The 13,504-nt window shown below is 44.9% G+C and overlaps 1 protein-coding gene across 2 annotated transcripts in view; it reads right to left on the bottom strand.

Annotated features, from left to right (window-relative positions):
• Positions 1-224: 224 nt before the first annotated feature.
• The window catches only part of spryd3 (SPRY domain containing 3), a 364,516-nt gene continuing 351,236 nt past the window's right edge, over positions 225-13,504 (bottom strand). For both annotated transcript variants that reach the window (XM_059643420.1, XM_048523593.2), the window contains one exon: positions 225-2,956. In XM_059643420.1, the coding sequence (XP_059499403.1) occupies positions 2,822-2,956 (135 nt within the window). In that variant the 3' untranslated portion in view covers positions 225-2,821. The remainder of the gene's footprint in view (positions 2,957-13,504) is intronic.

The raw sequence follows: 13,504 nt of genomic DNA, 5'->3' as shown, positions 1-13,504 counted from the left end.
GACTTGGCTTAACATCTCACTCAAAAGTCAGCATCTATAACAGGGAAGTGCTCCCTCAGGGGCGTGTTGGCGTGGTTTGCATGTCTAAGTGTCCAGAATGGGATTCTCAGCTATGACCAGCTAAGCCAAGCTCTCACACAGCCCATGTTAACAGTATCAGCTTTGCTATATTTTACACAACAATAAGGATCACAGACAATTGCGGGATAAATGAACACACTATTAGGGAAATATCTATTTTAATTAAGGCATATAAACATCTGAATTATATACATATCTTTGATATAATATAGTGCACAAGATTGCTATTGGTACAAAATAATTGGTAGGAGACTGCCACATGCCAAAGGTAATTTCTCAAAAATATCCACAATCAATAAGCAATTTACAATTTACAATCACTCACATTATATCAAAGATCGGGTGGGGAGAAATTGTATTTTTTTATATAACTTTGAACTCTGTTATAGCCCCTTTCAGGAAATCTCAGTTTAACACACAATGTTACAGAAATCACTCATACATTGACAGTACATAAAATGGTTTCCTTTTTCCTCAGTGCAATGCTTGGAAATAAAAGCAGGTAAAGCACATGGCTGCAACCTCCCTGTTCATTTGCTTATTCTGAGGTGAATCATCAAATTCAGCTCCAATTCAGATGAGATAAACATCTGTTTACTGGCTGGGAAGGAGGAGTGAATGCCAAATACGTTTACAAAACATGAAACTTGTTACTGCTGGACATTGGTCCGTAACTGGACAGTTACCATCACCTCAAACAAGCAGGGGGAAGAGTGGGAAGCTGCAGATAATACCAAATCAAAGAAAGGAATGAAATTTGGGCAATAGAACAAAAAGGACACTGGGGTTGGACAATGAGCCCTTTAGCAGTGTTCACTTCACTTCATAATGTAGCACTTAAAGGAGAGCACCTTGTTTTTAAATGCCTTAGACATCTGAATGGCCTCCCTAATACCTGTAGCATTTCCTCTACCTCATCTGTCCCTGTTCAATACAAGTCATGTTATGTGTGTCACAAATACTGTTTTAGCCATGTAAGGTTCTGTTTATTGAGATCATTATGGAATTCTGAGTTGGAGGAGAAGACAGGGAAAGTCTATCTCTTGAATTATGACAGCTCTTCCTCATAATCCAAAAGAACTCCACAAGCCTCCAATCTAACATTTACTGTTTTACATATGGTTCAGATCCAGAACACTACAGCACTTTATCCCAAGTTTCATTTTATATGATGTGATGCAAACAAAGTCTGCAACAGATCTGAAAGGCACTTGAATATCACACACATTCCTATCCGAAGCTTTCCACTCTTCGCAAAATATTTTATTCTCCAACTTGAAAACCTTATTAATGGGAATTAAAGTTCGATAAAGTAGGAAAAAAAAACTTATTGTCTCTTGTTCATGATGCAGGATTCCAAGGTAAAGTTGCCAAAGTTGAAAGGGCTAAAGGCTTTCATTAAATGGGGCATATTTAGCACACAACAGGAACAATGGCATTAGCAAAGTGGAAAAAGGGCTTGAGAAACCTTGCCAAAACATTGTATTCTGCACATTGCAACATTTAAAACTTAAGCAAAAGTTGTAGGTTTAAAACTTTCATAAAGTTAATTTGATATGGGAAAGATGTGAATGGGCTGAGTGGAGTTATTTTATAAAATTCTGTACACAGGGGCTGAGTACCGTTTGAACTCAGCAAAGTTTGATGGGGAACAAACATTTCTCGAATTGTTGGCATTGTTTTGTCAGTGTCTATTTTCTTCTAATGAATGACACCCCAACAACACATGCAGTTGGCTATCTTCAGGATTGCATCATACCACACCTCCCCGATACTTCTTCAGCGAACAGAGGTTCTCCCAGTGTTTTTAGTGTATAATGTCTAGTAGCTGTGCACTCAAATGTTCTGACTGAGGCTTGCTATCTTACCCAGTGCAGTGGAGATGCGCCACAGAAACAGGGGCCAAAAAATAGGGAAGAGCATACTACTGGCAACATTTGTTTCACAATGCAGATTGACCGCTGACGATACTGTAATTGAAGGAAGGAACAGGAATGCTCATTTGCAACAGATAGATCAACATCTGAAAGAGGAAGTATTGATGGGATATTTCCTATCTGGGTCACTCACCTTACTGTGAGCTGGTAATTACCACCACATCAATGATAATACGTGTCAGACGTGCAGCCCAATCAGTAGTGTGGGTAAGACACTCTACACAGAATTTAGTGTGAGGAGATGACAGCTCACATCTGTATGCTCTCCGATGATCCTAGGATCCCATATAAAAACTTAGTGCATTTGTACACTCTGCTAATTATAGAACACTTGAGGGCTATACTACCAGACAGGAGCAGATTCCTCAAAAACATTTTATCAAAAGCAGCTTGCAGACAGCAAACAAGGACAAAACTAATTTTGATCAGCTTATAATTTGCTGTCTGCTATTGATATTTTAACAGCTTTGGATGTACATGTAGAGATCAGCATCAGGGAGTGTTCTTACCAATTGAGGTAATCAATTAATATTGGCCTACAGAAATAGCAAAGGATTTGAAAGCAGTCATGGCTTTTAGTGTTTTAAAGCAGGATTTAACAGATAATGAACAAAAACAATCAAAATAGACATGTCCTATGTAACCATATGTTAAATACACCAATGGAATTGCAGAGTTACATAAATGGCCAAAGATAATGGTCAATTCTGCACACATTCTGTGCAGTTACAGGCTCCAACACAGCCAGCAGATGTCAGTAGGAAGAAGAACATGCTGTGTGCAGGAAGAAGCAGACTGACAGCTCAGCCGCTCAAGGGATGCAGGTCAACTTTAACCTTCTCTCCATTGCTAAGCATTCCAATGGTGGGGTAGAATCCTCCAGAAGGCACTGGGGCTTCCTTCCTGCCAATTATCTTTCCATTTCGAGTAAAAAATACCTGAAAGAGATTTTCAAATAAAAACTTGCACTGCAGAGGGAGAGACATTGTACAGTGTAAACAGAGCAACAAAAGAAATGAGCATTCTCAATTCAAGTCTCAACACTTTGTCAATTGGTAATCTTACTGGGAAGTGTGTCCCTCAATTTGTGAACAACATCAATTTTATAATGAGATAGTAGGAACTGCCAATGCTGGAGAATCTGAGATAACACGGCGTGAAGCTGGATGAACACAGCAGGCCAAGCAGCATCATAGGAGCAGGAAAGCTTGACGTTTCAGGTTGGGACCCTTCTTCAGAAATCGGGGAGGGGAAGGGAGTTCTGAAATAAATAGGGAGACGGGGGAGGTGGATAGAAGGTGGATAAAGGAGAAGATAGGGTGAGAGAAGACAGACAGGTCAAAGAGGCGGGATTAGAGCCAGTGAAGGTGAATGTAGCTGGGGAGTTAGGGAGGGGATACGTCAGTTCAGGGAGGACGGACAGGTCAAGGAGGCGGAATGAGGTTAGTGGGTAGGGGATGTGGGTGCAGCTTGAGGTGGGAGGAATGGTTAGGGAGGCGGGGACTAGCTGGGCTGGTTTTGGCATGTGGTCAGGGGAGGGGAAATTTTGAAGCTTGTGAAGTCCACATTGATACCCTTGGGCTGCAGGGTTCCCAAGCGAAATATGAGATGCTGTTCCTGCATCTTTCGGGTGGCACCATTGTGGCAATGCAGGAGGCCCAGGATGGGCATGTCGCCCGAGGAGTTTTGGAGGGGGGGGGGGTGAAGTTGAAATGGTTCGTGACTGGGAGGTGTATTTGTTTTTTGCGAACTGAGCTTAGGTGTTCCGCAAGGCATTCCCCAAGCCTCCGTTTGGTTTCCCCGATGAAGAGGAGGACACAACGGGGAACAGCGGATACAGTATATCACATTAACAGATGTGCAGGTGACCATCTGTTTGATGTGAAAAGTCTTCTGGGATCGGTGTGAGATATGGGGGCAGGTGTAGGAGAAAGTGCCCGGGGTGATGGGGCACATAAGGGTGGGGAGGGAAAAGTGCTTTGATAATGGGGTCAGATTGCAAATGGTGGAAGTGCTGGAGGATGATGCGTTGGATTTGGGAGGTTGGTGGGGTGGTACGTGAGGATGAGAGGGATTCTGTTTTGGTTAGTATTGCAGGGAGGAGATGTGAAAGATGAGTTGGAGGAAATGCGGGAGACACGGTTGAGGGCATTTTCAATCACTGTTTTACAGGAAGGTGGGTGAGAGGAAGACTATTCCAGGTAGCTGTGGGAGTCGGTAGGCTTAAAATGGATCTCGGTTTCCAGGTGGATGCCAGAGGTGGAGACAGAGAGGTCCAGGAAGGAGAGAGTGGTGTCAGAGATGGTCCAGGTAAACTTAAGGTTGGGGTGGATGGTGCTAGTGAAGCGGATGAACTGTTCGAGCTCCTTGTGGGAACATGAGGCGGCGACGAAACAGTCTTCAACGTAAGCAGGAAGAGATGGGGGATAAGGCGAGTGTAGGTTTGGAACAGGGATTGTTCCACGTAACCTACAAAGAGACAGGAATAGCTTGGGCCCATGTGGGTATCCATGGCCACCCCCTTTGTCTGTAGGAAGTGGGAGAAATTAAAGCAGAAGTTGTTGAGGGTGAGGACGAGTTTGGATAAGCAGATGAGGGTGTCAGTGGAGGGGGACTGGTTGGGTTTGTGGGACAGGAAGAAGCGGAGAGCATTTATAATCAATTTTATAATGTTGCCCAGATACTGTAAAACTGTGCCCACAGTTGATGTGGGAGAATTCAGTAGGTCAGTCAGTCACCTGCTTCATCAGTGCAAGTTAACGAGAAGACCAGAAGATATAGGAGGGGAAGTAAGGCCATTCGGCCCATCAAGTCCACTCTGCCATTTAAATCATGGCTGATGGGCATTTCAACGCCACTTCCCTGCACTCTCCCCGTCGCCCTTGATTCCTTGTGAGATCAAGAATTTATCGATCTCTGCCTTGAAGGCATCTAACGTCCCAGCCTCCACCGTGCTCTGTGGCAATCAATTCCACAAGCCCACCACTCTCTGGCTATAGGAATGTCTCCTCATTTCCATTTTAAATTTACTCCCTCTAATTCTAAGGCTGAGCCCACGGGTCCTAGTCTCCCTGCCTAACGGAAACAACTTCCTAGCGTTCACCCGTTCTAAGACATACATTATCTTGTAAGCTTTTATTAGATTTCCCCTCAACCTTCTAAACTCTAATGAATACAATCCCAGGATCCTCAGCCATTCATCGTACGTTAAACCTACCATTCCAGGGATCATCCGTGTGAGTCTCCGCTGGACACGCTCCAGGGCCAGTATGTCCTTCCTGAGGTGTGGGGCCCAAATTTGGACACAGTATTCTAAGTGGGGCCTAACTAGGGCTTTATAAAGCCTCAGAAGCACATCACTGCTTTTATATTCCAACCGTCTTGAGATAGACAACAACATTACAGTCGCTTTCTTAATCATGGGCTCTACCCGCAAGTTAACTTGTAGAGAATCCTGGACCAACACTCCCAGATCCCTTCGTACTTCTGCTTTACGAATTTTCTCACCGTTTAGAAAATAGTCCATGCCTGTATTCTTTTATCCAAAGTGCAAACCTCACATTTGCTCACATTGAATTTCATCAGCCATTTCCTGGGCAACTTTCTGAAACTGTCTAAATCTTTCTGCAGCTTCCCCACCTCCTCAGTACGACCTGCCTGTCCACCTATCTTCGTATCATCGGCAAACTTTGCCAGAATGCCCCCGGTCCCTTCATCCAGATCATTAATATATAACGTGAACAGCTGCGGCCCCAACACTGAACCCTGTGGGACACCACTTGTCACCGGCTGCCATTCCGAAAATAGAACATAGAACATTACAGCACAGTACAGGCCCTTCGGCCCTCGATGTTGTGCCGACCTGTCATACCGATCTCAAGCCCATCTAACCTACACTATTGATTGTACGTCCATATGCTTGTCCAATGATGACTTAAATGTACTTAAAGTTGGCGAATCTACTACCGTTGCAGGCAAAGCGTTCCATTCCCTTACTACTCTCTGAGTAAAGAAACTACCTCTGACATCTGTCCTATATCTTTCACCCCTCAATTTAAAGCTATGCCCCCTCGTGCTCGCCATCACCATCCTAGGAAAAAGGGTCTCCCTATCCACCCTATCTAACCCTCTGATTATTTTATATGTTTCAATTAAGTCACCTCTCAACCTTCTTGTCTCTAATGAAAACAGCCTCAAGTCCATCAGCCTTTCCTCGTAAGACTTTCCCTCCATACCAGGCAACATCCTAGTAAATCTCCTCTGCACCCTTTCCAAAGCTTCCACATCCTTCTTATAATGCGGTGACCAGAACTGTATACAATACTTCAAGTGCGGCCGCACCAGAGTTTTGTACAGCTTCACCATAACCTCTTGGTTCCGGAACTTGATCCCTCTATTAATAAAAGCTAAAACACTGTATGCCTTCTGAACAGCCCTGTCAACATGGGTGGCAACTTTCAAGGATCTGTGTACATGGACACCGAGATCTCTCTGCTCATCTACACTGCTAAGAATCTTACCATTAGCCCAGTACTTTGCCTTCCGGTCACTCCTACCAAAGTGCATCACATCACACTTGTCTGCATTAAACTCCATTTGCCACCTCTCAGCCCAGCTCTGCAGCTTATCTATGTCTCTCTGCAACCTACAGCATCCTTCGCCACTATCCACAACTTCACCGACCTTAGTGTCGTCTGCAAATTTATTAACCCATCCTTCTACGCCCTCATCCAGGTCATTTATAAAAATGACAAACAGCAGTGGACCCAACACCGACCCTTGCGGTACACCACCAGTAACTGGTCTCCAGGATGAACATTTCCCATCAACTACCACCCTCTGTCTACTTTCAGCAAGCCAATCTCCGATCCAAACTGCTATGTCTCCCACAATTCCATTCCTCCGCTTTTTGTACAATAGCCTCCTGCGGGGAACCTTATCGAACGCCTTGCTGAAATCCATATACACCACATCAACCAGTTTACTCTCATCTACCTGTTTGGTCACCTTCTCAAAGAACTCAATAAGGTTTGTGAGGCACGACCTTCCCGTCACAAAACCATGCTGACTATCCCGAATCAATTTATTCTTTTCTAGATGATTATAAATCCTATCCCTTATAACCTTTTCCAACACTTTACCAACAACTGAGGTAAGGCTCACTGGTCTATAATTACCAGAGTTGTCTCTACTCCCCTTCTTGAACAGGGGAACCACATTTGCTATCCTCCAGTCATCTGGCACTATTCTTGTAGACAATGACGAGTTAAAGATCAATGCCAAGGTCTCGGGAATCTCCTCCCTGGCTTCCCAGAGAATCCCAGGATAAATCCCATCCGGCCCAAGGGACTTATCTATCTTCACCCTCTGTAGGATTTCTAATACCTCTTCCTTGTGAACCTCAATCCCACCTAGTCTAGTAGCCTGTATCTCAGTATTCTCCTCGACAACATTGTCGTTTTCTAGAGTGAATACTGTCGAAAAATATTCATTTAGTGCTTCCCCTATTTCCTCTGACTCCACACACAACTTCCCACTACTATCCTTGATTGACCCTAATCTTACTTTTGTCATTCTTTTATTCCTTAAATACCTATAGAAAGCCTTAGGGTTTACCCTGATCCTATCTACCAACAACTTCTCATGTCTCCTCCTGGCTCTTCTGAGCTCTCTCTCGAGGTCTTTCCTGGCTACCTCGTAGCCCTCAAGCGCCCTAACTGAGCCCTCACATCTCATCCTTGCATAAGCCTTCTTCTTCCTCTTGACCAGAAATTCCACTTCCTTCGTAAACCACGGCTCACGCACTCTACCGCTTCCTCCCTGCCTGACAGGTACATGCTTATCTAGGGCACACAGGAGCTTTTCCTTGAATCAGCTCCACATTTCTAATGTGCCCATCCCCAGCAGTTTCCTTCCCCATCCTACGCTCCCTAAATCTTGCCTAATCTCATTGTAACTGCCATTCCCCCAGCTATAACTCTTGCCCAGCGGTATACACCTGTCCTTTTCCATCACTAAAGTAGACATAACAGAATTGTGATCGCTATCACTAAAGTGCTCACCTACTTCCAAATCTAACACCTGGCCGGGCTCATTACCCAGTATCAAATCTAATGTGGCTTCGCCCCTTGTTGGCCTATCTACATACTGTGTCAGGAAGCCCTCCTGCACACACTGGACAAAACCTGACCCATCTATAGTACTCGAACTATAGTGTTCCCAGTCAATATTTGGAAAGTTGAAGTCCCCCATGACAACTACCCTGTCTCTCTCACTCCTATCGAGAATCATCTTTGTTTTCCCTTCCTCTACATCTCTGGAACTATTCGGAGGCCTATAGAAAACTCCCAACAGGGTGACCTCTCCTTTCCTGTTTCTAACCTCAGCCCATACTACCTCAGTTGACGAGTCCCCAAACATCCTTTCTGCAACTGTAATGCTGTCCTTGACCAACAATGCCACACCTCCGCCCCTTTTACCATCTTCTCTGTTCTTACTGAAACATCTAAATCCCAGAACCTGCAACAACCATTCCTGTGCCTGCTCTATACGTGTCTCTGAAATGGCAACAACATCGAAGTCCCAGGTACTAACTCATGCTGCAAGTTCACCCACCTTATTCCAGGTGCTCCTGGCATTGAAGGGGACACACTTCAAACCAAATTCTTGCTTGCTGGTGCATCTTGCATCCCTGAAACTTGATTTCGGACCTCCCTACTCTCGACCTTTTCTATACTCGAAAAAGAGCCTTTTATCCCAACTCCCTGCCTTCTGTCAGACAGCCAATCCTCAATCCAAGCCAGTAGCTTACCTTGAACATCATGGGCCCTCACCTTGCTCAGCAGCCTCCTGTGAGGCAACTTATCAAAGGCCTTTTGGAAGTCTAGGTAGATAACATCTACTGGGTTTCCCTGGTCTAACATACTTGTTACCTCTTCAAAGAATTCTAACAGGTTTGTCAGGCATGACCTCCCCTTACCAAATCCATGCTGACTTGTTCTAATCTGACCCTGCACTTCCAGGAATTTAGAAATCTCATCCTTGACAATGGATTCTAGAATTTTACCAACTACTGAGGTGAGGCTAATTGGCCTGTTATTTTCCATCTTTTGCCTTGATCCTTTCTTAAACAAGGGAGTTACAACATCAATTTTCCAATCATCTGGGACTTTCCCTGACTCCAGTGACTTTTGAAAGATCATAACCAAAGCCTCTGCTATTTTAGGGCCAGCACTGTTGAACCTTATAGAACCAGCTACATGTCGATATAAAAAGCTCTCCTGAATGCATTCCAGAAAATGTGCCCCGTTTTCCCCAACACCTCCCACAGCCCTACGGCATCTTCCCCTGTAACCGACGAGGGTGCAACACCTGCCCATTTACCTCCTCCCTCCCCAGTATCCAAGGGCCCAAACATACCTTCCAGGTGAAGCAACACTTCACCTGCACTTCCAAGAATCTTGTCTACAGCATTCGCGGCTCAAAATGTGGCCTCCTCTACATTGGGGAAATGAAGTGTCGACTTGGCGACTGCTTCACAGAGCATCTACATTCTGCTCCCAAAAAAGACCCTGAACTACCTGTTGCCTGCCACTTCAATGCACCACCTTGCTCCCTGGCCAACATCTCTGTCTCCGGCTTGCTACAGTGTTCCAGTGAAGCCCAGCACAAGCTGAAGGAACAATACCTCATTTTCCGCTTGGGGACCCTACAGCCCTGCGGGTTCAATAATTTTAAGGCCTAAACTCCCCCATGTACCAGCACCCCACCCCACACCCCAGGCCATTACACACCCCCTGTTGTTAGTCACTAACAGTCCCCGTTAACAACTATTTACCCTCCCAGCCTGATCATTAGCAACTCCTTTGTCTGTCCACCTGTCTTTCTCTCTCTTTGGAATCTATCCTATCGTTTACTCCCTACCCCACCCACCTCCCTATTTTCTGCATACAAACTGACGTTTTCCCAGCCACCATCAGTTGAGGAAGGGTCACCGGACGCAAAATGTTAACTCTGTTTTCTCCTCCACAGATGCTGCCAGACCTGCTGAGCTTTTCCAGCAACTGTACATTTTAAGTTTGTTATGGAAAGGGACAAAGATGGTCTGCAGAAAAGGGTTTTGGAGTTGGGCAAGGCAGATTTCATTCAAAACCTTAGTCCTACTGGAGTATAGGGCTGCTCTCTCATTACAGACAGAGACAACTGATGCCAGTTTAACCTGAGGGTCACCTTGCCTCAGGCACATGGAGGGGTTGAGAAGGAGAGTCCTTCATGGCCAGGACATCAGCTGGGGTGGGAATTGAACCCACACTGTCAGCATCTCTCTGCATTGCAAACCAGCTGTCCATAAGTAGAAAGGGATTAGCTATTTTGGGTAAAACTACAGCAGAAGAATGGGAGGGGATTCAAAACAGAATTGGAGAGAGTACAGGCCCGAGACATTTCCTTTAGGGTGAAATGCAGGAGCAATGAGGCCAGAAAACCCTGGATGTCTCGGAATATTCAGGGCTGGATACAAAGAAGAAGAGAGGCTTTTAACAGGTACACAGTGATCAATGGAGGCCCAAGCAAAACTTAAGAAAGCAATTAGGAGAACAAAGACGGGCATGAACAAACACTGGTGGGTAAGATTGGGAGAATCCCAAGGTATCCTACAAGTGGCACGTGGCACAGTGGTTGGCACTGCTGCCTCAGAGCACCAGGGACCCAATTCTCGTCTTGGGTGACTGTCTGTATGGGGTTTGCACATTTTCCCTGTGTCTGCGTGAGTTTCCTCTGGGTGCTCCATTTCCTTCCACAGTCCAAAGATGTGCAGGCTAGGTGGATTGACCATGCTAAAAATTGCCTGTAGTGTTCAGGAATATGCAGGTTAGATAAATTAGCCATGTTAAATGTGGGTTTATAGGGGTAGTGTGGGGTGCTGGCTTTGGGTGGAATGCTCTTCGGAGGGTCAGTGCAGACTCAATGTACCAAAAAGCCTCTTTCTGTACTGTAGACATTCTACAAAGTATACCAAGGGGAAGAGGATAACCAGTGAATGAGTAGGGCCATTAGGGACCAAGGAGCTGGAGGACATTGGTCAGGTGTTAAATGAGTGCTTCACATCTGTCTTCACTTTGGAAAAACACAATGCAGGTACAAAATTCAGAAAGATAAACTGTGAGGTTCTTCATCAGTTTGACACAGGGAGAGGTGGTCTCGGAGGTTTTAGTCGGTCAAAAATAAACAAATTGTAAAGGTGAATGTGTTGTATCCAATTTGTTGTGGGAGGCGAGGGTGGAAATTGTACGGACTTTAAGCCAAATTTTTAATTCCTCTTTGGCCACAGGCAAGTTGTCAGAGGACTGGAGGACAGCTAATGTGGCTCTACTCTTCAAGAAGCGTCCTAGGGATACTGTTGGAGAACATTCTGAAGCAGAGAATTAACCTCCACTTGGAGAGGCAAGATTTGATCAGGGGCAGTCAACCTGGCTTTGTCAGAGGGAGGTCATGTCTAACAAATCTGATTAATTTTTGAAGAGGTAATCATGTGTGTAGACGAGGATGGGGCAGTTAATGTAGTTTATATGGATTTCAGAAAAGCCTTTGACAAGGTCCCACAAAGGAAACTGATAAAGAAGGTAAAAGTGCATGTGATCCAGAGTAACTTGGGAAGTTGGATCCAAAATTGGCTTACTGACAGAAGACAGGTGGTGATGGTAGGAAACTGTGTGACTACAGGCTGGTGTGCAGTGACAGACCTGAGGGATTAGTGCTGGGTCCATTATTGTTTGTGATATGTTCAAACAATGTGGATGAGAATGGAGGGAGGGGAATGATAACTAAGTTAGTTGGTGACAGAAAGATTGGCAAGTCGTTGACGCAAGGACGCTGATTCTTGTACTCAATTCCCTGACCAATAACGGCAAGCAAGCTATATGCCTTCTTTACCACCAGACTAACCTGCATGGCCACTTTCTGTAAATCAATGCTGTTCTGCCATTAACTGTATAGTTTTCCTTAACATTTGATCTTCCAAAATGCAGCACTTCACACTTATCCAGATGAAACTCCATCTGCGATTTTTTCTCCGCCCATATCTGCAACTGACCTACATCTTGCTGCATCCTTTGACAACATTTTACACTATCAACAACTCAACCAATCTTTGTATCATTTGCAAATTCACTAATCCACCCATCTACATTTTCATCTAAGTCATTCAAATATATCACAAACAGCAGAGATCCCAGTATGGGTCCCTGCAGAATACCACTACACACAAACATCCAGCCTGAAAAAACCTGCCGCCACTACCCTCTGCCTTCTATGGGCAGGCCAATTCTGAATCCATGCAGCCAAGTCACTGCGGATCCCATGCATCTTAATTTTCTCAATGAGCCTACCATGAGGGATCTTGTTGAAAGCCCTACTAAAATCCACAGACAACATCCTACGGCTCCACCCTCGTCGATCACTTTTGTCACCTGGAGACACAGAGCCGTACAGCACAGAAACAGACCCTTTGGGCCAACTCATCCATGCTGACCAGACACCCTAAATTAATCTAGTCCCATTTGCCAGCATTTGGCCCTTATCCCTATAAACCCTTCCTATTCATCTATCCAGATGTCTTTTAAATGTTGTAACTGTACCAACCTCCATCACCTCCTCTGGAGGCTCATTCCACACACACACCATCCTTTGCATGAACACATTGCCCCTTAGGTCCCTTTTAAATCCTTCCCTTCTATCTTAAATCTATTCCCGCTAGTTTTGGACTCCCCACCCCAGGGAAAAGACCTTTTCTATTCACCCCATCCATGCCCTTCATGATTTTATAAATCTCTATAAGGTCACCCCTCAGCATCCAATGCTCCAGTGAAAATTCCTCAATAGGCTCAATTGAGTTAGTAAGACATGACCTGCCTCTTCCAAAGCTAGGCTGGCAGTCCCAAATTAGGCCATGCTTTTCCAAATGCACTTAAATCCTATCCCTAAGAATTCTCTCCTATAGCTTCACAACCTGCGACGTTTCCAGGATTATCCCTTCTCGAACAGAGGAACAACATTAGCTACTTGCTAGTCCTCTGGGACCTCTCCAGTGGCTAGCAAGGATACAAACATCTTGGTCAAGGCCCCAGCAATCTCCTCTCTGGCCTCTCTCAATAACCTGGGGGAGATACCATCAGTTCTTGGGGATGTATTCTCCTTAATGTTCCTCTTGCAGTCAATACTTAATGTGAATCTTACAGATCTGTTGTCTTAAAAGGATATTCAATTATTTTAATTCATTCATGGGCTGTGGGCATCACTGACGAAGCATTTACTGCCCATCCCTCATTGATCTTGAGAAGGCATTCCATACCTCCTTGAACCACCGCAAGTCCATGTGTTGTAGGTAGATTCACAATCCTGTTCGAGGAGGGAGTTCCAGGATCTTGACCTAGCAACAATGAAGGAATCGTCATATATTTCCAAGTCAGGATGGTATGTGGCTTGGAGGG

This window comes from Stegostoma tigrinum, chromosome X, assembly GCF_030684315.1.
Source record: "Stegostoma tigrinum isolate sSteTig4 chromosome X, sSteTig4.hap1, whole genome shotgun sequence".
Taxonomy (NCBI): domain Eukaryota; kingdom Metazoa; phylum Chordata; class Chondrichthyes; order Orectolobiformes; family Stegostomatidae; genus Stegostoma; species Stegostoma tigrinum.
Note: the sequence above shows the minus strand (reverse complement) of the source record. Positions and strands in the feature narration are given on the sequence as shown.